Source organism: Oryctolagus cuniculus, chromosome 4 (genome assembly GCF_964237555.1).
Source record: "Oryctolagus cuniculus chromosome 4, mOryCun1.1, whole genome shotgun sequence".
In the NCBI taxonomy this organism is placed as follows: Eukaryota; Metazoa; Chordata; class Mammalia; order Lagomorpha; family Leporidae; genus Oryctolagus; species Oryctolagus cuniculus.
The window spans coordinates 151,973,061-152,000,532 of NC_091435.1; the positions used below are offsets into that span (position 1 = coordinate 151,973,061).

Below are 27,472 nucleotides of genomic sequence, written 5' to 3' on the forward strand. Positions count from 1 at the left end.
GACAGCTCCGCTCCAGCCTGCGCACTGCCCCTCTGCTGGTTGCCTCCTCCAAGATCCAGGCCCATAGCTTCCGGACGGGCCCTAACAGAGGTGACTCAGTGTGAGACAGGCTGAGGGAGCAGTCTAGCCCCCGGGGTACTTCCTGCTACCCCAAGACCTGCAGGCTATGGGTCTGGGCCTCTTGCTCTGAAGACAAACAGTCCCCCCTGGCTGGACCAGGCTCAAACCACTGTAGGAGCCAAGGCTGCTCTAGACTGACCTACAGCTCATTATAAGCTCATTGTAATATATTTGCATGCTAAATGACATACCCACCACCACCACCACGACAGGTTCCTACCAGAGCATGTAAGGAGCCAAAAGGGGTGGCAGCTAGAGTCTAGGGCACGTCTGCTTACCTTCACCTCCACCAGGGAAGATCATCAATATTCCTCCCCTTATTGGAATGGGCCCACACAACGCTAAGCGTGGTTCAGAGATGGCACCGCTGCCCTCCGAGGGGGCCGCACGTGGCTGAGGAGTGCACATCTGTGCTTCCTCGGTGATGTGCTTCCAGCTCGCCATTCGCTGTGCTCCAACTCGCTCCTGAATTCCTTCTTGAGGCGAAGCCAAGATCCTGGGTGCTGGGTGGCACTCACTCCCTGCCTGGTGCCAAGTTGAGGGCACCTGTGTGAAACGCCCTGTAGCATCCCATTTGGAATGAGAGCCCAACTCTGACCCTGGCCTGCATAGCCAACACCACACATACTGGAGGCTGAGGGGTTCACTTGCAACTGTGGCATCTTCTTGGTTAGGGTGAGTTTCCCATGGTCCATTGGGTTTGCCTGGCCAAGTAATCTGCATTTCTGGGTGGAACTGGGGAATATGCATCACCCTTGCCTTAGGGACTCTGCCACATGCCCTGGTGCAACCCTGCACACCCATCCATCTTGAACTAAGCCTCACCCACCCCTCAGGCCACCTCCCTCACCTGGCTTCCTCCTGGTCACCTTCACAAGTCTCTGGGTTTTGCTGTTGTGGCCTTGCTTTGCTTTTCTTTATCAAAGTTTGCTCCCATCTGGGGCCTCAGCACTTGCATATCCCCCAGTTTAGCATGCTGTTCCTCCCGCAGGCTTCCCACGATTGGTTTCTCCAGTTGAATGAAAGCTCCCTCGCCACAGCCCCCAGCACCTGGAACAGCTCCTGGGACACCGGTAAGTACTCAATGAACATTTATGAAGGGAATGAATAGGTAACGGATTACTTCCGCAGGACCTGAGTCATCCCATACCCATCCGGGGCCAGTGATGCTGTGAAAGCAAGCTCATCGGAGATTCTGAAAGCCTGCACATCATCCGCAACTGGCAAAAGCAGGCTGAGGGCCCAGGCACCTTTCAAGAAGGCAATGCCACAAGATAGCAATCGTTTGAACTCTTTGGTTTCCAGACTCTGTCTTAGCAAGCCAAGTCAATCTTCCCCTCCGCAAGAGAAGAGAGGCTGTGATAAACCATGCGTTAACATCAGGTAAAAAACAGAATGCCTGGCTGGGGCGGCGCTGTGGTGCAGTAGGTTAAGGTCCCACGTGCTCCTCCTGCTCCCGTACTGGAGCAACTCCTGGCTGCTCCACTTCCGATCCAGCTCCCTGCTAATGCGCCTGGGAAAGCAGCAGAGGGTGGCCCAAGTGCTCGGACCCCTGCGCCCGCGTGGGAGACCTGGATGGAGTTCCAGGCTCCTGGCTTCAGCCTAGCCCAGCCCGGGCCATTACAACCATTTGGGGAGTGAACCAGCAGATGGAAAATCTCTCTCTCTCTCCCCGATCTTTCCCTGTCACTCTCTCAAATCAATCAATCTGCTCTGAAAAATGCCTGCTCACTGCCATTACCCCAAAGGCGCTTCCTCAGACAAGGCAGTACACTTTCCCATTAAACAAAACTAGCCAGAATCTCCGAGCCGCCAAAGCCAACAAGCCAGGTTCTACACCCCGCTCGCACCAGTGACCCTGGAAGGACACGCCTGGGCCGACGAGCCTGGAGGGCTTGTCATTACGACTCCTGGAAATGTTCTCGAAGCCAGCGCGAAGCCTGAAGAACGCAACCGGGAGCAGATGTTCATCTTCACACCACGCTGCTCTGAACTTCAGTGTGTGCGACTTTTCCCCACCCTCCCCAGATTTACACAGGCTGCCAAAGCCTCCACGGAAGGCACTTTCACAGACCACAGAGACGGGGCCGTCGTGCACTGCGATCCCCGTTTTAACCCCTTTCCGAGTCCCCACACTACAGACCAACAGCCACAACACAAGCCTCATGGCATGTGAAACTCCCACGGTGAACAAAGTCCTCAGACTAAGTCCGAGGGGCTGGTTTTCATTACACTGTGCTACAGAAACGAATGTCTCACTGCGCTTTCATAAATAGCCCTGGAGAAGCTGGGATGTTTTTTCTGGAAGATGAAAATGATTTGAGAGCATTCAGATCTCATGGAGACGTGTAATCTCTTTGAGTAACAAATAAGGGTTTTTCTTTTTTTTTTTTTTTTTTGGTGTGTGTGTGGGTGCACATACAACTGTTGAGCATTATAAAGCTAATTTGCAATGCCCAATAACCTTATATTCAATTCTAGACTTTTTCCCGCTTCTCACCTTCATTGTGATTTTTATGTAGTCTATGCGAATTGTTCCCTCCGAGTAGAATGAACACCGCATGTCTGAATTCATACAGGTGGAGGACCTTACATTCCCAGGACGGACACGATTATACCTCTCATGGCATGCAGGCTGCTAGAACCTCACCACTCCCCGCTCTCCCCTCCTCCCAAGGCACAAACTCTGTCCCTTCTCCCTGATCCAGGACGAGTCACTGTGATGGCCTCAAGCAATGAGTAAGGTCCGAAGGACTCCATGGGACTTCTGAGGGCTGACATAAAAATCCATGGATTTGTATCTTGTCCCATCGGGATGCCTGCCCTTAGAACCCAGCCGCTACACCTGCAGGAGACCCACGCTGTCTGCGGAGAAGCCTACGGCCAGCACCAACCAGCCAGCCACTTGAACGTGGATCCTCCGGGCTGCCAGCAAACCATCCACCTGATGCCGTGGCTGGCAGAGACCAGCTGCCTCTGCCAACGCCTGCCCAAGGGGCAGATCTGTGTGCAAAATAAATGGCTACTATTGTGTTAAGCCAGTATGTTCCGGGGTAACTTATTATACAGCAGCCCATCTCTCTTAAAGCATAGCAAACCTCACTAACTCTCACTTGGAGGAGATACCAGGCTGCCCTGGTTTCTTAGACGTCTAGGATCCACAATCCTTTATGAGAAACACAGTTAGCAGCAGGAATGTCAGCAAGGATAACACAAATGCGCCCCCAGAAGTGGTCCCTTAGGAACCTGCTTTCACACAGAGAGAAGAGCGATTTGGCATCAGCCTCCGGGTTTGTATCGGTTGAGTCGGCACTGCCGGGACCCACAGGTCTCCATCCTCCAGGTAAATAAACACCCCCACTGCAGCGTGGCTCCCATTACTCATCGGCTGAGCAAACCTGCGGGCAGACTTGTGTGCCCCAAGTGGCAACCGCGCAGTGTGAGAATTAATGATGCGGCTTTACTCTCCGAGAACCAAGTGGATGGCGCCCGCGCCCTGGAGTCACACAGGGCCAGAGGCGCCTGTGTTTGGAGGCATCACAAAGAGACGCGGTGGACGCGCTCCGGGAAGCCGACCGCATCTCCTGCAAGGCGGGAAGTGGCTGAAGGTAAAGCCTCTCCACCCACAGACCGGACCGGACAGGACCGGAAGAACGAGCCTGATTGGCGCCAGGAGACATCTTAAAGGCCCGCTCTCTTCGGGGGCATTTCTGATGCTTCTACCCCTGGGTCCCCCACGTGACACCCTTGTTCTTTTCAAGGTTTCTTTGCCGGCCTCTGCCCAGGGGCAGCCCTAGGGCCCCCACTGCTGGGCTCCGAGCGTGGTCCGCCCCCTTCCGAAGCACACGTCTGAGTTTGGTGTTGGCTGTGAGGCATTGGCCAGGGCGCAGACTCAACCCCACCGTGGCAAGGGGCGGCGATCCGGCTGGAGGAGGCCCCCAGGTGGGGTCCCCACCAATGAGCACGGGCGGGGGACGGGCTTTGTGAGAGGGGAGAGAAGGGAGGACACACACGCACCCCCACCCCCATCCCCCACCCCCACCCCCGTCTCCCAACCCGACGTCCCGTGTTGTCCTGGCCTCTGCCAGCCAGAAGGCCACGGACAGATGGGGCATCTCCACCGCGGACCGGACGCGCGAGCCAAAATAATACTTGTTTTCCTTGTAACTTAGCCATTCTGTGGCATGGCGTTAGGAGCAGACTAAGACACCCACCAACAACACCCCTGTCACTCCGCTAATAACATTCCCACTTCCCCAGATAATAATAGTAATACCCCATCACTCCCACCGGTGACACCCCAAGTATCCACGTCCGTTCCAAATCCAGGAATGCTACCAGCAGGCGGCCAGGATGAAAAATGTAGATCAGGAAGTAATTGATTAGATCAGCTTACTTCTATATTTTCTCTTTCTGCTTAGGCTAAATTTACAACAATTAGTTACAAACATCTTGAGTTACTTGTACAGATTATAGCACCTCCCCCCAGAACGGCCATCCATCCTGTTTTTTTTCATTCTTTGAAACGCTTAAGGAGTCAAAAGTGAGCCAACAAATGAATCACTGAAAGTTTAGATTTTTCTCACAACAGATTTTCTCCCACTGGAGTGTCAGGAGGCGATGTTTATTTTTAATCTTAAGAAAAAAAAAGCTTTGTAAAAATAACAGTGCTGATTCTGAGCATCACTGACACTCAGGAGTTAAAGGGGAGGGCGGCACAGTCATCACGCACTCCACAAACATGGTTGCAGCGGGCGGAGGGCAGAGGGAAGGCTCGGATGTGTGCAGGGAGGCCCACAGGAGGAGGGTGCCGGGCACTAGCCCAGCCAGCTGCACGCAAGCCGCCCGGCTCCGGTAACCCTGACTGGCCGCGGCTCCAGGACAGCAGAGCTGCAGGCGCGCAGAGACAGCGTTCTAGCACGAATCCTCGTTTCACAGAGAAGAGAGCCAAGCAGAGGAGAAAGCCCAGTGCCCCCTAAACGCAGCTGACATGACTAGGAAGTGGGTTTCCTTTACCGGAATCAGAGAAAATTCTGGAACGAGGCTTTCCCCTTGGGGGAGGCAGGTCAGTTTCCAAAACTGAGCATCTCACATCCAAGTGCTTTCTGTACCCCCACGCCCGCCCTCTGCAGCCCTCTGCCACTCGCCGACTCAGTTCCCTCCAGAGCCCAGCGGCTGCACCCGAAGGCAGAACTGGGGGTTGAGGGACCTCCCACGGGCTGTAACCCCATCATCACTCAGGCTCTCCAAGCCCTCGGAGAAGATGCCACAGAATCGCAAGCAGTAAAAGAGAAAGGTTCCAGCATGAGGGGAAGAAACAGCAGACGGCCTCACCTCACAGCCTGCCAGGATAAACTCGGCATCTTCCAGGAGACACCTCAGCCCGCATGCGCCTCCAGCGTAGTCCAAATCCCCACACTCGGGCTCTGTGCGGAGCGGCGCTGGGGAGGGGGTGTCGGCACCTCCTGACACTCGCACGGGGAGGTTCAACCTGGGCTGTCAACCCGTCAGCTGCCACATGTGTTCACTGGCGGTGCATAATTAGCGCCTGAGCGACTCCCATCCCATAAGAAGTACATATATCTCCTCTCTATCCATCTCCCTTTGGAAACTGTCCTGGTGACCATGGCAAATGCCACACACGGAAGGGGAGGCTGAAGGCAGGGTGGCTCCAACAAGTGTCAAGCTCCCCAAACACTAGAAAGAGCTCCTGCAAGCTAAGAGCAAAGAGAGAAAATATAAGCATCTTAGCACTCTGTCGGCTTTATGTTCACGGCATCACCTCTCAAAGCACCTTTTCCTACACAATTCTCATGTCTTGCAAGCTTTGGGAATAAGAGACTATTTTTCAAAGCTTGCTGAAAAACGGAATTAAAAGATAGGTTTGGGTCAGGCGTTGTGGGGCAGCAGGTTAAGCTGCTGCCTGGAATGTCCACACCCCATTTTGGAGTGCCAGTTCCAGTCCTGGTTCATCTGCTTCCGATCCAGCACCCCGCTAATGCACCTGGGAAAGCAGCAGATGACGGCTCAAGTGCCTGGACCCATGCTACCCACACATGGGACTAGGGTGGCGCTCCAGGCTCCTGGCTTTGGCCTGATCCAGTCCTGGCCATTGGAGGTGGGAACCAGTGGATGGAGAACCCTCCGTTTCCCTCTCTCTCTGTGTTTCTCTTTCAGATAGATAAAAAAATACAAATAAACATGTTTTTAAAAGAAAGAACAGCCTTTTTGGGTTCAAAAAATTTTGATATGCACGTGTAGGTTTTTCATAAAACACATTCTCTCTAAACTTCCTGAAGGCTCCTTGCAGGCACGGATTTCCAAACATTTGCACTGAAATCCATTTATCTTCCGATTTCACTTTCCACAAACTCTGTGTCACACACACACACAGATGGCTGTTCTTGCATTTCCTAACTGTTCACTGAGTACCGACTGTACGACCTAGGCTGTTCTCAGAATGAAAGACGACAGCCAGCCGCAGTGCCTAGGGGAGTGAGGCACCCTGACAGCACACAGAACTACAGGTAAAGGGAGACGGAAGAGGAAGAACTCGGAGCTACAAGGGTGGGGAAACAGCAGCGGCTGAGTTGCCCTTTTCCGAATGGGAGGGCGGGGATGGCTCTGGGGCACGGTGGGTTAAGCTGCCACTTGGGACACCTGCATCTCATACTGGAGTGCCTGGGATTCAGTCCGGCCTGCGCTTTTTTTTTTTAAAGATTTATTTATTAATTTGAAAGTCAGAGTAACACAGAGAGAGGAGAGGCAGAGAGAGAGGTCTTCCATCCGATGGTTCACTCCCCAGATGGCCACAACAGCTGGAGCTGTGCCGATCTGAAGCCAGGAACCGGGAGCTTCCTCCAGGTCTCCCACGTGGGTGCAGGGGCCCAAGGACTTGGGCCATCTTCTGCTTTCCCAGGCCACAGCAGAGAGCTGGACAGGAAGAGGAGCAGCCAGGTCTCAAACCGGCACCTATGTGGGATGCCGGTGCTTCAGGCCAAGGCATTAACCCACTGCTCCTCTCTCTCTCTCTCTGTCATTCTGCCTTTCAAATAAACACATCTTCCAAAAATTAAAAGGCGGAGACAGGTGTCTGGCAGAGGTTCACGCCACGGGGGACACCTGTATTCCATGTCAGGGTGCTGGGGTTGGAGTTCCAGCTCCGCTCCTGTCGATGCGCACCCTGAGAGGCTCATTACCTGGGTCCCTGCCACCCATGTAAGAGACCCGGATTCCCAGCTCCTGGGTTTGGCTTGACCCAGCCCCAGCTGTTGCAGGGGTGTGTGTGTGTGTGTGTGTGTGTGTCCCCTCACCCTCCGGCTCTCTGCCTTTCAAATAAAACACAATAAACAAATGATTTAAAAGTAAAGAATATGGCAGGAATTCTACACACAAATGAACAAAACCAACCCATGTGACATGGATGAATCTCACGGACGTGAGCTGAGTGAAAGATGCCATTCACAGAAGCAGGCGGTGCTGTTAGGAATCAGATGGAGCTGCCTTTACGGGGGGAGGGGGGTGGGCAGTGGCCCCAGGAAGGGCTCTGTCCTATCTCCTGGCCTGGGTTCGAGCTACACAGGTGCGCTGGCTGAGCTGCACACTTGTGAGCGAGTGACGCACTCTGTTATATTGACATTACCTTCAATACAAACAACACAGTGCACTAAGAGGCTCCACTATGGAGATTTCTCATCCACATATGAGCTGAAGGAGAAAACATCGGCTACCCTAATGCTAAATGTTAAAACTCAGGCTGCAGCTTGCAGTGACAGCGTCATTCACGGGTTTCAAAAGTGCCCCATCCCAAACACCCTGGAGGAGCATGAACAGGGTGAACCTGCAGCCCGCACCAGGCGGCCGAAGCTCCGTGATGCCAGACGCCAAAGCAAAGATGCACAGGTAGAGCGCAGGAAGCAGGCTTGCACTGGATACCAGTACGGGAGGAAAACACCAATTCCACACCCACATTTCATGCAATCTAAAATACACGGGTTCACCTAAATTAACACCGTTACAAGCAGAAACGTACTTATCTCAAATATATTACCACGAGGTTCTATGATAAAGTTGGCCCAAGAACATCTTATCTTTTCCATGGGGGAAAATAGACCTTCTTTGGTATGTGAGCATTTGGTGCGAGTGCCCAAATACCCACACTGCTCTGTGCGCCACCTTCCCTTGGAGCGGACAAAACGTGTAACTGCAATGTTCTGTGTCACCTTGCAGGACGTGGAAAACCCAGAAGCGGATCCCACAGAACCATGCTGCCCAAGGCTGTAGCCTGTCGACACCTCTGTCTGTAAGGCCATTAACACAGAGCTGCTGAAACCCAGGAGCGGGGTTTTCAATACTATTTCATTTATTGAACATTTACTGTCATTTCCTTATTGGAAAGGCGGGAACAGAGATCCTGCACGTGCTGGTTCACTCCCCAAAGGCCACCACAGCCAGGGCTGGGCCAGGCCAATGCCAGGAGCCTGGAACTCCGTCCAGGCCTCCCATGGGGGCGGCGGGGGCCCACGCAGTTGAGTCATCACCTTCTGTCCCCAAGGGTGTGCATTAGCAGGAAACTGGACTGGAAGCAGAGGAGCAGGCAACCAGGTTCTCTGGGTGGGACCCCAACCAGCAGCTGAATCTGCTAGGACAAATGCTTGCTCCTAATTTGAATTTAAAAATCCACATTAAAATATAAACTATGAAAAATTGAGCATCCAAGCTGTGATGTGATACAGGTGACACCAAATCCTGAAGACTTACTTAGGGAAAAGTCAGTGTAAAAATCTCTCATTCTGGAGCCAGCGCTGTGGCTTAGCAGGTAAGGCCACCGCCTGCACTGCCGGCATCCCATATGGGCGCCGGTTCGAGACCTGGATGCTCCACTTCCAATCCAGCTCTCTGCTATGGCCTGGGAAAGCAGTAGAAGATGGCCCAAGTCCTTGGGCCCCTGCACCCACATGGGAGACCCGGAAGAAGCTCCTGGTGCCTGGCTTTGGATCAGCGCAGCTCTGGCTGTTGCAGCCAATTGGGGAGTGAACTAGCTTATGGAAGACGTCTCTCTCTCTCTCTCTCTCTCTCTCTGTGCCTCTTTTTCTCTCTCTGTGTAACTCTGCCTTTCAAATAAATAAATAAATCTTTTAAAAAAACTTTCATTCTATCTCTAAAAGGTGAGATTTTAGTTTAAGTGAAACAGACTACTAAAACTGATTTCACTCTCATTTTTCCTCTTTAAACGCATAGAGGTGGCCGATGTCATATTTCTATCACACAGACCTGCTACGGAATAAAACGCTGGACCCTTGATTACAGGCTCAAGGGGAGAGGTGAAAGCATGAGAAATCAAAGCTGGAAAACCTGATGTGTTTGAGGATCTGATTAAATGACTGTGACGGGCGGGGGAGAGCAGACAGCAGGAGCGTATCTTTAAGAGACAGCAGAGCAGACGCTGTCTCCGATTCCACAGCTGTCAACAAATCCAATTGCCCTAGTTTTTGCTGACTGTGTGTTAGAAGCTGGCTATGTCTGTTATTAAAGAAGAATGACACATGCCGAACACATGTCTTTCTAGGGTGACAAAAGAGAGAGAGGAGGGGGTTTTTAATTGGCCTGCTCCAAACCTTCCCTCCGTTAAGAGGTTCGGGGAAGGATCACAATACACAGTTATTCCAAGCATCTGTGCCAGATCTCGTTTCAGTGGAACCAAGACAAGACAATAAAAGCGCTGGCGTTCTTCCAGCCTGCAGCAATTCTCTACAGCTGGAGACAGCCAGGACTTGAAACTCATTTTAAAACGACAGGGGAACCTGCTGACGGATGAAGGGAGTGCACGTCTGGTGTGGGATCTCTATAGGATGGAATAGTATTCAGCCTTCAAAAGGAGATCCTGCCATTTGTGACGTGATGCTGAGCAAAATAAGCCAAGGGACAGAAGGAAAGACCCTGCATGACCTCACTGATATATGGAATCTTAAAAAAAAAAAAAAAAAAAAAAGCTGAAAACATAGAAATGGGAGAGAACGGCTGTTACAAGGGCAGGGGACGAAAGAAGATTAAGCCAAAGGGTCAACCTTGTCAGTGTATAGAATGAGCAGATCAGAGATCCACGTTATAAGACCAGGGGAGATTTTAGGGGCTCTTATCACAAAGAAAAAGGGTAACTGTAAAGGAGAAATCATGTTTATGTTAATTTGCATGGCAACTATTTCATTACGTTTATTGAAATACTAGGTTGTAAAGATATATACAATATAATATAAAATTTTAAACAATGAGTAAGAAGGAAACTGGCCAGCACTTCTTGCTGACCGGCTGGGGACCGCTGGAAGTGGTCAGTGGCTTCTGCACTGATTTTGTGCACTGAGACGCTCCCTCATAGCAATGGGGATCGGAGCAGAAGGAATGCTCTCCAGTGGAATCCAAGGAACGCCAAGGTAAACCAGGAGGCAGGTTCTGCACACAGACCTCATCAGAGCCACGGCCCCTTGGAGGATCAGCCTGGCCCCTCCCCTCCTGGACCAGGGCGCTGCTCCTGGGGCCACACGACAACGGCCGCTGGCTGGGCAGGAAGGGACTCCAGCTCTGCACCCAGTAATGGCTGCCACCGTGACATGCTGTAGGCAAGCACAGCTCAGAGGCTGCAGAGCCGGAGCCTAGAGGATGGCCCAGCCTGTCCATGGCAGAGTTCTCCAGGGGCCACCGTGATGCTGGAGGAACAAGGTGACATCTGAGTGCCCCGGCTGTGTCCTGGAAAAGCCGCCAGCCAATCTTCACCTTCCCCTTCCCCTTCAGGAGCCCCCAGGCTGGCCTTAGGTGAGGTCACCCGAGCCCTGACCCCACTGCCCTCCTCCCAACCAGGGCTGGGGAGCAGGGGCACTTCCCAGGAGGGTAGGAGGTCCCCTGGAGCTGGGCATCCACCTCCCCCGGGGTCATCACCTGCTTCTGCTCCAGCCGTCAGCCACTAGCACAGCTTCTGTCGTCTTGCGCTGAGGGCAAAGACTGTGCAGAGAGTGCAGAGCGTGCAGGCCTGACCGCGGCCAGCTGCCCGCAGCACCAGCAATAGGCCGCCCCTCCATGCTGTGCGCGTCTCAACCCCATCTTTAGAGCTCCAAAGCCCTTTTTTTCTGATCCCATTACAAGTTCTTTTATTACGAGTTCATGTGTTTTAAACACTAAAAATGACCTAAAACTGCACTGTTTTACTTATAATACTTCTAATCTGCAGGTCAGGTATTTAAAATTCAGTTGCTTAATAAAAATTACATTAAGGAAAGTTAATGAAGATAATTCAGCTAACTCGTGGACAGGAAGAACAATTTAAGTTTTAAAATGCAAAAAATAATCCCCACTCAGTCATCCTAGGAATGACACAGGAAAATATGAGTTCTATGAGCCAAGGCCAGTGACTTCCCACTGTAACCCTGAGATATTTTGGCTCAGACCTTGTGAAACTACACACTGGGAGTGGAGGGGCCACCACAACAGGTTCCACGGGAGTCACCAGTGACACAGCCATTCCAGCAGGGCCGTTTCTTTTACAGTTAAACACACACACACACACACACACACACACACACATATATATATTTGAAAGGCACAGTGACACAGAGAGAGGGGAGGGAGGGAGGGAGAGGGAGAGAGAGAGTGAGCTTCCATCCTCTGATTCACTCCCCAGATAGCCAAAACAGCTAGTGCTGGGCCAGGCTGAAGCCAGGAGCCAGGAATTCCACCCTGGTCTCCCATGTGGGTGGCAGGCGCCCAAGCTCTTGGGCCATCTTTGGCTGCTTCCCTGAGCGCATTAGCAGGAAGTCGGATGGGAAGTGGAGCAGCTGGGACTTGAACCGGCTCCCTGATACAGGACACTAGCATTACAGACAGCAGCTGCACCTGCTGCACCATGAGGCCAACCCCCAGTAGGGCCATTTCCTACTTCCTGCCTGAGGGACCTCGACTGTGGACAGCATCTCCTTTGCAGATACAACCCTCCCCCACCCCCACCCTCCAGCACCCACTCGCTCCAAGTCAGTCCCCGAATTCTCCAGCATTTTCGGTCTCTTTCCTCTGCACAGCGGAGCGTGCTGGAATCCCCCGGGGCACAGTCCTCAACCCTCTTCCTTCACACCCTCCCTCCCTTCCTGCCTGGGTGATTTCATCCGTGACCATGGTGTCAATCACCACCTGCCAGCCCAGACCTCTGGCCAGACCTCCTGAAATGCAGAGTGGACAGCCTGTGCCGCCTGCTCCTTAGCTCAGCAAAGGGGCCCCGCTCCCCCAGCTGCACAAGCCACTCCCAGCCTGGCCCTCCCAGTCTGCCAGGCCCCCGGGAGCCTGGCTGTCAACAGCCCTGCCAGCTCTGCACACCTGCACCCTGGCAAAGCCACCTCAGCTAAGCCTCAAGCCCGCACTGTGCTGCTCCAGCAGGCCCCAGCGGCATATACTCCTGCCCTCCTCCATCCAGGCACGGCCTGCAGCCACTCTGATCTTCCCACGAGGTCGGTCTGGGTCATTCTCTAGCTCGCTCTTAAAACCCTCTGACGGCTCTGCACTGCACGGAAGACAAGGACCCACATTCTCAGCCTGGCTTGAGTTCTGCTCCTGCGACCCCTGTCTAACCCCCACGCCTTAGCCCACATCACTCAAGCCTCTGTTCGTGGTGGTCAGGCTCAAAGGACCCCCTTTCTGCTCCCAAAACGCTCTCGCCCTAAGTGTTTCCAAAGGTTACTCCACCTCCACCACGTGACCACCTGAGCTCTTAACAGACCGAAGTGCGCCTGCGCAAGCTCACTAAGGGCTTCCCACCTTCACTCCCCCCACTCCAGATCCACCATCTGCACTCGTCCAGAGTCCCCTGGTCTGGGGCAGCTGGGGTGCAGTGACAAGAGGGCAGCCTTTGAACCTCATTGCCTTTCCTCTCTGCATTGGCACCTTACACTAACTATGAGACTCCAGAGGTGGGCACTTGGCGCAGCGACTAAGGCACCGGCATCCCATATGGGCACCGGGTTCTGGTCCCGGTTGCTACTCTTCCAGTCCAGCTCTCTGCTGTGGCCAGGGAGTGCAGTGGAGGATGGCCCAAGCGCTTGGGCCCTGCACCCGCATGGGAGACCAGGAGGAAGCACCTGGCTCCTGGCTTCAGATCGGCGCAACGCCGGCCGTAGCAGCCATTTGGGGGTGAACCAATGGAGGGAAGACCTTTCTCTCTTGTCTCTCTCTCACTGTCTATAACTCTACCTGTCAAATAAATTTTTAAAAAATAACAAAATAAAAATTTTTTTAAAAAAAGAATTACCATTTGGGATACCACGTCCCACATAGGAGATCCTGGGTTCGGTTCGGGTCCCAGCTCTGCCTCGGATTCTGCTATCAGTCTGTCTGCTTTTGGAATACAAGCGCCTGTGGAAACGAGGGCTGACTGCTCGGCCATCAACCAGGAAGTCCTCTTCATTCACGCAGGCAGCGTACCACAGTCCTCGAGACTCAGGGGTACTCTGCCTCTTTAAGAGGAGCCACGGAGACTTCTTCAATCTGTCAGGCTCCTCCCCTGAGGTCCGGGCAGTGGCACCCTCTGGTTTACTGACAGGGCAGGGCTGCCCCACCTCCCGACACCTGGTCCAGTGTGGGACCTCCCTCGTCACTGGGTCACTCAGGCCCCGATCTCACCACGAAAGGAGCCCACCTCTAGAGCCGAGCCCAGGGCAAAAGCGCCAGTCCCACCTGGCACGGCAGGCACCAAGGGTCGGCTTCCACCAGGAGAAGCTGAAGCTAGACAGTGAGGCCGGGAGCCCCAGCCTCCGCCAGGGGCATGCCTGCAAGGAAGGGGCTCCCCACGCCAACCCCACGCTGCTTACGCCCTCTGCCGCCCAAGCCCAACCTCCTTCTCTGTCCCTAGGCCACGAACGTGAAACCCCACGCTCTGCCATTCGCAGTTTCCACTCTGGGCAAGCTGCCTAGCTTCTGGGTGTCACTGCTTGCCAGCATAAACAGGGATGGGACTCCGCAGGGCTGTGACAAGAGTGAAAGGACAGGGCCTGCCTGCTCCTTAACACTGAAAACCCATTGTGAGTGCCAACAGACCCTGGATGCACACACAGGGGCCAAGTGCACATCCCATAGCCAAAGGGCTCAGAGAGAGAGAAGAGAGGCGATTTGTTTCTTTTTAATTTTCCTCTATTTCCGTCCTGGGCTCCATGCCATCCCCTGCATCCTTCTGGTAGACCCCGCCTGACTCACCTGAGCTTCCAAGGTAGGACTCAGCTCTATGTTCCTGAAAACTCTACCACCCCCCACCACCCCCCACCCTCCCACCGCCACGTCCAGGCCAAACACAGCCTGGCTCGCTCTCTGCCCGGGCCTCATTCCTGCTCCTGTCCACCTTGCCCCTTGGCTGCCAGCCTCGTTCACTCCCTTTGCAGGGCCCTCATTCTACACCACACTTCTCCAGAACCTTCCCCAGGCCCCCTGGCCCAAGAACCTTCTCACGGCCCCCAAGTCCCTTTGCCACTGACTGCCGCCTCTCTGGGGGAGACTGGAGCCAGGCTCACGATGCAGCAGTCCCAGGCTTCATTTCCTGTCTGGGAGACACCACTGCCCGTGGCCTGTTGAGCAGGAAGCTCCAACCAGCGCTCATGTGCAATGGCTGGACACCTTCTAGTGCTTTCCAGGCATAAATGTGCTTTCTCACTAAGTTCCCCAGAACATCAAGTGGTCTGCAGACAAGCGTGCAGTCTCCGTGCACAGGGTCACTCTGTCCTCTACAGCCCTCTGGGAGCTCTGGAGAACAGGAAACGCACAGGGCCCCCCACGGCCCTGCTGGTCCCACCAGGCGCACAGGCTCCACGCGGACTTCTGGGACAAGGGCTGAGTCTCCGCTGTTCTCCCACAGCCTCCCGACCCTTTGTCCTGGGAGAATTCGGGGCTGGGCAAACATATCCTCCTCCCCCAAGTCTGCCCGTAACTCTGCATCTCACACGTGCTATGGCCCACAAAAAAAATACTTTACACAGAGGCCAGCTGGCTGCAGCCAGCGGGATACAAGAGAGAGCAAGACGACGTGGTAGCTCAGACGGCGTGTGACCAGCGAAGGTGCTCAGAGGAACCCTGAGCCCACACTGCAAGCAACAGGGTCATCCCCAACCCCTCCGTGGAAAACCGGGAGGGAGAGGGCTGCAAATTAGCCCATCATCAGCTCCTTTCACGTGACAGGGACACAAATGACTTTATTTTCCCTAATTGTGGGAAATAATGAGCGCCCCTCCCCCGCCTCCTCTCCCGAGTCCTCCAGCAAAAGATTCTGCTAATTTAGAACACATGTTGGAAAAATAATACCGGGCCGTGGTTCTTAAAGGGAAAAAAAAAAAAAAAAAAAAAAAAAAAAAACACCAATGGGTTTGCACCGAACAGCTAACAGGCGTGATGGTACAGAGACAAAATGAGATAATGACCGTCTCATCCCAAGACAGATCTACTTGTCATAGGAACAGGAGCCGCTGTCTCACACAAAATGATGACCCAGATAAAAAGTAATGACTGCAAGTCGCAGCAGCCAGGGACATGGCTTCATCGTGGCCTGCTGGCATGGCAATTAACAAGCGTCACCACGTACATGGAGAGGAGCCAGCCCTTAACCATTTGCAAGGAAGATACCCAAATGAGCTTCTAGTAAACCCATCCCCAAAAGCCCCCTGTGGCTGTCCACCGGTGTGACCACAGAAACTTCCCATCACTTCCCCGCGCCCCGGGCCCCCTCTGCTCTGAGCACGTACGCATGGCTGTTTTCTCTAGAAAGCATGCTCAGAACAGGAAGAGCCGGGCAGAGGGAAGGGGGCCCAGTGCCACTGTTTTGCCCCTCTCATCTTGGCCATCAGGGCTACCTACTGGCCTGGAAACCACACCTGAGCCAGCACCAGTAACCAGAAACTCAGGACCCCTGCCCAGGCCACGCCCACTGCCGGCTGGGGCAGGGCAGACTCCCACCGCTTGCAGCGTGGTCTCAGGGTTCCTCTGAGCACTTTCGCTGGTCACAGCAGCTGCATGCACCCGGGCTCCAAGGCGGGAATGACCCTAAGAGTCACCTTGTGCACCTGCAGACAAACTCCTGGTCAGACATCGAAGCGCTGCCCTGGCTCAAGCCATTTTTATTTAAACACCAGGGGTGGGTAGGAGCAGGATGCCATAGTGGGTTTTAAAGCGTATCATTTTCGAAATGTTAAAGAAGAATAATTCTTTTTTATAAGATTTATTTATTTATTTGGAAGTCAGAGATACACAGAAAGAGAAGGAGAGAGAGAGAGGTCTTCCATCGGCTCATTTACTCCCCAATTGGCCGCAGTGGCCGCAGCTGCATCGATCTGAAGCCAGGAGCTTCTTCCGGGTCTCCCACATGGATACAGGGGCCCAAGGACTTGGGCCATCTTCTACTGCTTTCCCAGGCCATAGCAGAGAGCTGGACTGGAAGAGGAGCAGCCGGGACTCGAACCGGCACCCAAACATGATGCCGGCATTGCAGGCGGCAGCTTTACCCGCTACACCACAGCTCCGGCCCCAGAAGAAGAATTCTTACACCAATGCAGAATGAGCATGCGTCAATCACCTTTGTAACAAATTACTGGACGCGTTATCAGATACAGATGCGCACATACACATTTATCAGCAGTGGTGGAAAAGAATGCGGGGGGTAAAAGTTACATAAAACTGGTGAGTGACCTCCAGGGTACAGAAACTCGGAGGTTACGTCCTGCGGAACAGGAATCCGGCATCCCACGGGCCCGCTACCCGGGCTCCTGCTTCCTGAACAGCTGACGGGGCACAGTGCAAAGCATTAGCCACGCGATGATCTGGATGGCTTAAGACAAAGGCATCAAATCACCTGTCTGTAAAAAAGCAGATCTGGGGGCCGGCGATGCTGTGTAGCGGGTCAAGCCGCCGGCTGCGGTACCGGCATCCCATACAGGCACTGGTTCATGTACAGCTGTTCCACTTCCAATCCAGCTCTCTGCTAATGGCCTAGGAAAAGCATCAGAGGATGGTACAAGTATCTGGGCTCTTGCTACCCATGTGGGAGACCTAGAAGAAGCTCCTGGCTCCTGGCTTTGGTCTGGCTCAGCCCTGGCCATTGCGGCTATCTGGGGAATGAACCAGTGGAAGAGCTCTAACTCTTTCAAATCAATAAATTAAATCTTTAACCAAAAAAAAAAAAAAAAAAGGAGAGGACTGGCATTGTGGCATAGTAGGTTAAGCCTCTACCTGTAGCACTGACATCCCATATGGGCACTGGCTGTGTCCTGGCTGCTCCTCTTCTAATCCAGCTCTCTGCATATCACTGAGAAAGCAGTGGAGGATGACCCAAGTCCTTGGGCCCCTGCAACCACGTGGGAGACCTGGAGGAAGCTCTTGGTTCCTGGCTTCAGTCTGGCCCAGTTGCAGCCGTTGCAGCCATTTGGGGAGTGAACCAGAGTATGGAAGACCTCTCTCTCTGTTTCTCCCTCTGTCTCTCTGCCTCGCAAATAGATAAATAAAATCTCAAATATCCTATGCCTCCGAATCTTAATTACAGAGCCATTTCCAAAATTATTTTCCCTCAGTATTCAGATCTGGGAGTCAATGTCCTCACTCGAGTTGATTAAAGTACTTTTATCTGCATCAATTCAAAGATGGCCCTACTTATACAGATGTCTACATGGGTGATAAAATAAACAACCAAAGTCGTGTCCTTACATTCATGCAAGTGTGACAAAACTACTTTCCCCCATTTCTTAAATAATGATCAGCTTGTTGCTTGTGAGCCAGCCCAGCACTTCTCCTACCCTCACCCACCCTCTCTCCCAGCCCCTCTCTGAAGCCCAGATGCCACCAGCTCCCCCCTGCCTCAAGCCCTCACCTGTGCCCCTCCCTCTGCCCCAGAACAGCTACAAGGACCATGACTCCTCCTCTACTTCCTCCTCCTCCAGCCTAGACAGGCGGCACCTTGCTCCTCTGCCCCGTGTCCCTCCACTCCTGTCCATACCCCAGGGCCTGCTTCCCAATCCTGTTCCACGCCAGCGAGATTTATGAATGAACTCCCTCCTGAGCCGACAGGAGCTCAAACAGTGCACACCGTTACAGCCACGAGCACCCACATAGACGACCGCGGTCCAGGAACATTTTCATGGAGCTGAAAGTTGTCTGTGCCTGGTGATGCCGTCCCCTAGCGACATCGTGGCCGCACGTGGCGGTAGTGTCGCCGGCATAAATAAACCCACCACACTGCCAGTCTTCTGCAAGTAGAGCACAAACCAGGAGGCACAGTCACAGTACCTGTTAATGGTAACAACCAACTCTGCCACTGGGTTATATATTCACTACGCTTTCTGCTTTTACTTTACGGTCTGCCCCCACTTGTGAACAAGCAGCTTGCTGTAGGCAGCAGCCTCACACATCTCATGCTCGCTGCGTCCCCTGATGGCCTCAGGAGGCCACCTTGCGGGGCTGACCAGCCAGCGTCGTGTTAAGTGCCTGCTACGAGGTTGTCACGGCACTGGGATCGCCTAAGGACTCACACTTCTCAGGGCGTAACCCAGTGGCTCGGCAATGCATGGCTGCACGCCGGAAGGCGCCATGATGGGGTGAGGGGTGAAGGAGAAGGAGACGGACGTTAGGCAGCGGCCGAGGACATTCCTTCTGCAGTCCACATCATGTTGAAACTCAAAGGGACCCTGCGGTCAGGCACGGAAACTCACGCAGCGTGAAGAGACGTTCAAAACCAGACATTTCTGGGTGGAGAGGAATTCCCTGCAGCCCCCAGCTCTCTGTGGTGCAACCACACGCCAGCGGCCACAGGAATCTGGGTCCCGAGGAGGAAAGGCAGGGGGGCTCGTAGCAACAAAGGCCCACAGCCCAAGCGGAAGGCGGGATGGGGAGGTGCACCCCATCGGGAGGGGGCGTGGTCTGGTGAGGGGGCCCCAGCCGCAAGCACGTGGGCTGTCAGCCACTGCTCCAGCCCTGAAGACAGAATCTGGGTCCCTGGGAGGGGGCGCAGCGGCGTTCCAGGGTCAACGCCCCTGGAGCCAGGTGTGGGAGGGCTGCTCCCTGGGAGACTGACCAAGGTCTAGGTCACGGCTCCCCAGCCCCCCAGGGTGTGGCCAGCCTGCCCGAGGCCAGCTCACCTGCCCGGGACTCACTCCATGTGCTCACCTTCTTAATGAACTCGGGGATGATTTTCTGGTCTGACAGGTGGTCCAAGGAAGAGCAGCAGTCTAATTCCAAGATGTAGCCTTCGTTGTAAACATCACTCTTCTGAGATCTGGAGAGACAGAGAAACACACCCACATAGGAAGACTGCAATTTTGCACACTATAAAAAGAAAAAAAAATAATAATCAGTGGGTATTTAATGAAGTCCCGGATTCTTCCCTGAAAGAAGCTGCCAGAAAAGCATTGCTAAAAACAACAATGGTCAACGGCTCCAAGAATGGACAGAGACCCAGACCACGGAGAGACCTCCAAGAGGCATCATCATGTGAAACACATCAAGAGAACTGGTAAACAGCACACACGGAGCCCTAGTCACACACCTGTCCCAGGGGCTCATGACTGCCAGTGCACAGAGCAGGGGCCCATGGACCTGGGCCATCTTCCACTGCTTTCCCAGGCCACAGCAGAGAGTGGGATCAGAAACAGAACAGCCAGGACTCGAACCGGCGCCCATATGTGATGCTGGCACTGCAGGCAGCAGCCTTACCCGCCATGCCACAGCGCCACCCACCCCATTCATCTTTAAAAGGTTTTAATCCTACAGACAGCGATCTGGCAAAAATCTATCAAATATACACTAAAGGCATACTGGGAGGCAGTTCAAGTCGACATCCAGGAAGGTAGCACATGTGAGCAATGGGGTGAGGCCAAGGCCTTCAGCCCCAAGGTCAATGTCCACATGTGCACACACAGATGGTGGGCTGCTCTTGCTGGCCACGCTCCCGCCACACAGAGCAAAGCCGTGCCCATCAGAACCAGCAGGAAATGCCCCACATGGATCTCTGGAGGACACTAACTGGTCTGGCCACGTGGGTGTTAGAAATTAAAGGAGATTCCTTGGTAACCAGCGGCACTGCCACTGCGGCAGACAGCACATGCTCTGTAGAGAGTGGAAACTCGAGCCGGGGCTCCAGTTCTGCCCAGGGCTCCCACCACAGGCATCCACTCCAGGCAGCTGAGGGACAAGCAGGGCCCTCCTGCCCACCCGGAGGTCGCTCTACCAAGTAGGGATCAAAAAGCTCTTCAACACACTGACTCCGAGACCTATCCCACCAACAGCTTCTGAATATAACTTGGCTATTTTTTTTATTAAAATAGTTTAAAGTGAATTTCCAGGATTCTTATACAGCGTGGGAGGCAACTTATGCTACCATGCACCACCTGGGTATGAGTCACATGAAATGGAAAAGTGAAAGAAAACTAAAGAGAATTTGGTTTTTGCAGGTGTGCGACTGCGGTTCGCGAAGCAAGCCAACGTGAGCAGCTCGTTTTCAGTTTACTTTTCCCTCTAACCCATCCTGTGTTCAGAGGGAGGGTACCGAAACGTAATAGTATGCACCGACTCCCAGCCGGTCAACCCAGCAGAAACGAAGTGCCCAAGGATGCCCCAATTCTGAACCCCAGCCTTCTTATCTCACTGCTTCCTCAGAGGCTGCACTCAGCTTCTCCTTTGCCCTCCGGGTAAAAAGCGTGTGATGAGGAACCGAAGCAGAAGATCCCGAACTTTCCAAAGGAAAGACTCGGCCAAGACCCGAAGTGTTGCACGCACGAGAGTACTTCTCAAGCAAAACGCAATGAACGGATGAGGTCGTACAGCAAAAGGATTTTGAAATCCAGGAAGAGGAAGAGGGTTTTTTTTTATAAATAATACACATTTTCCACAGACTTTTCAAAGAGCCCCCGAATGCTCTGATTGGCAGGACCTTGTATTTATGTGGGTTCTCAAACCACAAAGCCTGGGCCAGGGAAGGGCGAACCCCCCATCTCCTCTGAGGCATGGACGCTACCATCTGTCACTTAGGAACAGCCACTGAGGTTTTACACGATGAGTTGGAAGCCTGTCGTATCTTAAGTGGGTCCACCCTGGATCCACCCAGGGAACCCCTGGACGTGAACAGGGAGGCCGGCTGACCGTGAGCAGTTCACAGCCTGACGCACGAGGGTACAGGATGTGGTCACTGCCATCTCTGCTTCTGGTACGAGAAGTTCCCCACCACCACCACCACCACGGCGGGCGGCTCGGGCTCGCTTCACTGCACACCCGACCCGACGACAGCTGCCCTCAAGGGAGAACAGGCGCTCAACAGGAACAGGCGGTGGCGCGCTTCCGGCATGAACCACGGACACTTCCGCCTCGCCCCGCAGCTTCTTGGAGAAGCAAATCCTGGGCACGCAAAGGGAGCCGATGAGCAGCTAATGGGCTTTCCCTGCCTTTGGCAATTAGCTCTCCAACCTGAGAATAGCGGGTGCTGGATGCTTAAGGAGAGAAGAGGTGGTCAGAGTCCCAGAGCTGCCCAAGGGCCTGGGCCTCGAAGTGCAAGCCCTGTGAGGCTGCAGGTGCTGCCTGATCCAGGTGAAGGCACAGTTGCAAAGAAACTAGCTTCCTGCCACCTACCCAACACGCAACAGCATGGAATCCAGTACAAAGCTGGCCTGCACAGCCGCCCTGGGAACTTCTGGGCTCCTCATCTCTCAGGAGCCAGGATAAACACACCCCAACATGACCCCCTAAACACTTCCCCATCCTGGTGTTCACACTCCACCCCCAGAGTGGGGCAGGATCGGTGAAGACGGAAGAGGCGACCGATGGCACCCCCTTGATGACATCACATTCTAGGACTCCATCGGGGCAGACTGGAGCGCCAGACCCCACCCTGGCTCGGAGAAGGCTTGTTAGGTTGTGAGATGGCTGCAGAGCCAGGAACTGGGGGCTGCCCCTGGACCACAGCTGCACAAAACAAGGATCTCCATCGAATGGGCTGGCAAAGCCTGGGGGTGGATCCTCCCCCAGCCGAGTCTCTGAGGAGGCTGCAGCCCCAGCGCACGGGAGAGTGCAAAACGATGGGGCGAAGGACGGGGCGGGAAGCAGAGAGCTCCAATAAGAAGCTGGGAGATGATAAACGCTGGCTGCTTGGAGCCACTGCATCTGTCACAGTTCATCGCCCAGTAGAGAAACCTAATGCAGTTCTAAGGAGGAAGCCACGACCGGTTCACAAATGGGCTTCTCACTGGTAGCCTGCTAGCGGCAGCCTCCGGGGGCCTGGGAGCAGGGCCATCCAGGAAGAAGTCTCCAAGAAGAGCCCCCGGGCCTGGCCATCGAGGGCCCTAGGAGGAGGGAGAAGGTAGTCCGCTCTCCACCAAGTGGCTCCAGAAGCAGCAGTCACCTGGGACTCCCAGCTGAGCAGTGCTGGTCACCCTCCTGGGGGGCGGGGGATGGGCAGACATCAGCGTTTCCCAAAAGGCTGAGTCACTGCATCCGTCTGGGAAAGAACATGGGAAACCACCAAACTTCCCCGGCACTGAAGCCCAGCTGGCTTCCCCTCCTGGCAGGAACAGAGGGAGCGGGTCAGACAGCAAGAGAAGAGAGGAGTAGAACGCACTGCTGGAGGTGCAGGAGAGCCCGCCAGCCACCTTGGGAGGGAATTACAGCCAAAGGCTCCCATCCAGCAAAGCACTCCTAGAAAAGCACGACTAACAATGCAACGTGCTTCCCCACAGCTCTCCGTGCCGAACTCATAAACTCCACTGGCTTTACTGCACTTACAGGCTGGGTTCTAGGACTCGCCAGAGGCAAGTCACTTACCAGCCATAAGCCTTTGGGGTATTTACTTAAAGGCTGGCTTCGGTTTCTTGCAGTGTTTAGTGGGAGTATTCCGTGGAGCAATCTCTTAGCATCATTCTAAGGCTGAAACAAGACAAAAATGTGCAAAGCCCTCGGAACAGGCAATGGCACAGATCCTGCCCGGTATTACTCGCCGCTTACGAGTTATTATCTATAATGTGTCCTCCCCTTCTCCTTCTCAGCACTGTCACAGTTCACAGGGACTCACTTGAGGAGATGCATTGACCACACTCCCACTGTGTCACATACTGCCTGTTAGCACCACAGACAGAGGGACGACCTCTGCCCTGGTGAGTGAACAATCTAGCAGAGGGAGAAAGACATCAGCACACACGAGTGATGGTGTCTGTGCAAAGTAAAAACAGAGTGAGGAGAACCAGGAGTGTGTGGAAGGCAGGTGCTCAGGCTGGCCTCCTTGAGGAGCTGCAACGTGGGATGAAGATGTGTAGAAGATGAGGGGGTGGGCGATGGAAACAACCAGACACAGGGGGAACTCATGCCAAGGCCCTGTGGTCAGAGCTCAGTGAAGGAGGGGAAGAAAGGGAGAGGGAGAGAGAGAGAGAGACAGAGACAGAGAAAGAGATGAGAGAGGCTGACTATAGGCAACCAGGTAACAGCAGACAGATTGTTTTATTTAATATGACAGGGGAAGTCCTCCTTGAGCGGCATTGCAGAGACAAATGAAAAATTCTGATTCGTTTTAAAAGGACCCTCTGGCTGTAGGGACAGCTCAGAGACCACCTCAGCGGGGCAGGCGGGGATGACAGTGGCCCGAGTGGGTTGCTCACAGTGTCTGGCTATGCTTCCAAGGCTGAGCCTTCAAGGTTTTCCGTGGGAACCGGCAGGAGGGTGAGAAAGGAAGACAGCAGGTGAGGATGACCCCAAAGATCTTACCCTGGCCACACCCATGCTGGGGAAAGCTTGTGTGTTGCAAGCTTCGGGGAACCAGGGTGAATTCCTCTTCAGATGAGCTGAACTTGACACATGCAGGACACATCCAAGGGGGAACGTCTGGTGGACAGAGGAATACATACTCGGGGCCGGGCTGCATTGGGGAGGGCACCCGAGATGCACATCTGAGAGTCGCTGGCTTCCGGATGGTATTAAAACCCGTGGATCTGATGGGATCCCCGCTCACACAGAGGTAGAGGGGTGCAGGGCTGAGCTTGGGGGCTCTCCATTGCAAAGAGACTGGGAAGAAACCTGAGGAAGAAGGAAGCAAATCCACAGGGCATGCTGCCTGAGCCCAGGAAGCCTCTCCAGAGAGAACGGGAGCCACCCAGCCACCGGCTCTAACCAACAGGCAGGCACGCAGGCAGGTCCCCTCCTCTCCAGTGTACCTGGCTTCCTGGAATCCCAAGAGGAAACTGATTTAGCCCACACCATCAAACAGGTGTGATGCGGTCTTGTTTATCTTTACTGTGTGATAACCCTGTTCAATCAGCACATTGTCCAAGTAATGTGTTAGTTTGCATTCAGAATACCTTGGTTCCTTAAAAAAAAAAAAAGATCCTCATGCTGCCTAGTCATTTTCCAGAAACAGCCTGGGGAAAACTGACTAAAAAAGAGCTCTGTCTAAGCCAGCTCCTATTTGGGGCCCCCATTTCTGCACAGCACTGGAGAGCTGAAAGGTCCACCCCAAGCATTCCAGAGGGGACTTTTGGAAATGAAGTGGGAACGGAAGGATGTTACTGAGCAGAGAGGTGATGCCCTGACAACCAAGCATGAAAAAGACAAGAGGAATCCCCGATCTCAGAGTGGCCAGCGGAGCCAGCAAGACGCACAAACACAGCAGGTCTCACTGCTGGGGACAAAGGAAAAGCAGACGACACATCGGAGCCCAGGCAAGCGTCAAAAAAAATCAGAGCTCAAGTGACTGGGCCTCCACCACCCGGGTGGGAGAACAGAATCGAGTGCTCCGCGCCTGGCTTCAACCTGGCCCAGTCTCAGCCACGGTAGGCACTTGAGGGATGAACCAGCCAATGGGGATGCAGATTCTGTCTCTCCCTCCCTAAAATTCAAAACAAAAGTCTTTACAAAGCCATCCCAACACACCAGTGACAACAAAATGCACTATGGATCCTGGGGATGAGAAGAAATATTTACTAGGAAAACTGGCAAAATCCCAATAAAATCTGCCATTTAAGGAACACGCGTTGGTCGGTCTCTTAGTTTGACAAATGCACTACTGACAACCTGAGACATTAACGGTGATGGAAACCTGGCAAAGGGCACAAGAGAACCCACTGTAACATCTTCATAATTCTCCTGTTAAATCTAAAATCATTCCTGGGCCGGGTGCGTCGTATCTGTTCCTATTGTAGAGATTTTCCTTGGAAGGTAGCTGAGACAATCTATGGGAAAAGACGTGTAGAGCCCAGAAATGCAGACTCCTGTGCCCTCGGGACACCTGTGCAGGAACCTTCTAGAACAAGGACCAGGGAAGAAGGAAATGGAAGCAGGGACTCTGTGCTTCCCTTACTGAGCTACACTCAAAAGTCTTCAGTTTCTCACTTTCCTCACTCCTTTCCATTTTCTGTTGTGGCAAAACACCTCATTCAGCACTGACCAAAGCGTCCGATTCGGCGTCAAGCGCCCAGTGTCACACAGCCACCATCGCCATCCGTGTCTAGAACTTCTGCCTCACCCTGAGCTGCGCACGTTCCTTTGACATTACTAAGACCTGGGCCAAATCGGAACGAACAGGGGAAAGATTTAGAGAAATCCTGGCCGACACACACGGAACAGTCGTTCGGGACATGGAGGATCTTTTCTCACCACAAGGTGGGGGCAAGGTGTCCTTGTGGCCGCGAGCGGAAGTCCCCTCGTGTTCGCACAGCTGGCCGCAGAGGCCAGGGAGCTTCAGGAGGAGGGAGAGACGACCTGCAGCGCGTGGTGTGGCCCTCGCCGCTCACACACAGACAGCAACTGCAGCACAAACAGCAGACTCCGAGGCGCCCAGACGCCGCCCCCAAGGGGGGTGTGGTCTCCCAGGCAGTCAGGGGGCAGAGGGTCAAAGCCACGGCTGCCAGCTCAAAACCCACAGGAGTGTTCACCCAATTACACACTCGAGGCACTCTGCTCTCGAACGAGAGCTACAAGAGTGTGCAGCAGGAGCGGGGCCGCCTCGCCCATTTCCCTTCGGGCAGGTGCACATTCGCGTTCCCGTTTCTGCCAGCGACACGATTACCAACAACCTGGTCTCTGCGGGGTGCGCAGCCACGGTGCAGGAGCTGGGGTGCACCGCACGGGAGTCACTGCGGTGCGGGGGAGACCACAGGGGTGGTGGAAACAGTGGGACACTGTGCCCTTCCCATGCCCACCACCATGAAGAATCCCAGGCCAGAGGTAGCCAAAACCCCCTAATCTTTTCAAAGAAGTCATTGAATCAGGGCTGGCGTTATGGTGAAACAGATAAGCTGTCTGCATCCTATACTAGCGCTGGTTCAAGTCCTGGCTGCTCCACTTCCAATCCAGCTCCCTGCTAATGCTTAGGCCCCTGACACCCACATGGGAGAATCAGATGGAGTTTTAGGCTCCTGGTTTCAGCCTGGTCCAGCCCCAGTCATTGCAGCCGTCTGGAAAGTAAACTAGCAGTTGGAAGGACCTCCTCCCACACACACACCCGCTGTCATTCTGCCTTTCAAATAAACAAATACTTTAAGATTTTATTTATTTATTTGAAAGTCAGAGTTACACAGAGAGAGAAGGAGAGGCAGAGAGAGAGAGAAGTGTGTGTGTGTGTGTGTGTGTGTGTGTGTGAGAGAGAGAGAGAGAGAGAGAGAAAGAGAGGTCTTCCATCCATTGGTTCACTCCCCAAATGGCCGCAACGGCCAGAGCTGTGCTGACCTGAAGCCAGGAGCCAGGAGCTTCTTCCAGGTCTTCCATGCAGGTGAAGGGGCCCAAGGACTTGGGCTATCTTCTACTGCTTTCCCAGACCATAGCAGAGAGCTGGATTTGAAGTGGAGCAGCCGGGACATGAACCAGTGCCCATATGGGATGCCAGCACTACAGGCAGCAGCTTTACCTGCTACGCCACAGCACTGGCCCCACAAATACATTTTTTTAAAAGGAAGCCATTAAATGTTTTTATGTTAGTCATAGCTGTCAAATTTTCAAACACTGCTTTTATTTATCTATTGTATTTATTTATTTAGGAGGCAGAGAGAAAGACAGGCAAGACTCTCACTTGCTTGTTCACTCCCCAGCAGCCAGGGGTTAGACCAAAGCCAGAAGCCAAGGAACTGAACCCAGTTCTTCCACGCGGGTGGCAGGGACAGAACTCCCGGCGTCACCACCCACTGCCTCCCTGGATGCAGGCCTTAGCAGGAAGCTGGGATCAGAAGCGGAGCCGAGGCTCAAGCCCAGGCGCTCTGATACGGGATGCAGGTGCCCCAAGAGCTGTATCAGCCACCACGTCAAATGCCCAGCCCCAGAATTCAGCACTGGGAGGATCCACGTTTTGGGGACTGCAGCTGCACCGGCCTCTGGGCCACATCCACAATAC

At 53.8% G+C, this 27,472-nt stretch overlaps 1 protein-coding gene and 1 long non-coding RNA gene across 4 annotated transcripts in view; one reads left to right on the forward strand and one right to left on the reverse strand.

Moving 5' to 3' along the window:
• The window catches only part of RFTN1 (raftlin, lipid raft linker 1), a 233,501-nt gene that overhangs the window by 84,656 nt on the left and 121,373 nt on the right, over positions 1-27,472 (reverse strand). For both annotated transcript variants that reach the window (XM_002716182.5, XM_051818491.2), the window contains exon 4: positions 19,285-19,393. In XM_002716182.5, the coding sequence (XP_002716228.1) occupies positions 19,285-19,393 (109 nt within the window). The remainder of the gene's footprint in view (positions 1-19,284; positions 19,394-27,472) is intronic.
• LOC103350352 (uncharacterized) lies at positions 658-8,487 on the forward strand. Of its 2 annotated transcripts, none has more exons than XR_011388217.1 (3): positions 658-795; positions 1,112-1,193; positions 8,350-8,487. It is a non-coding gene; the product is annotated as an uncharacterized lncRNA (long non-coding RNA). The 2 variants fall into 2 exon arrangements; XR_011388218.1 differs by lacking the exon at positions 8,350-8,487 and adding an exon at positions 2,829-2,957.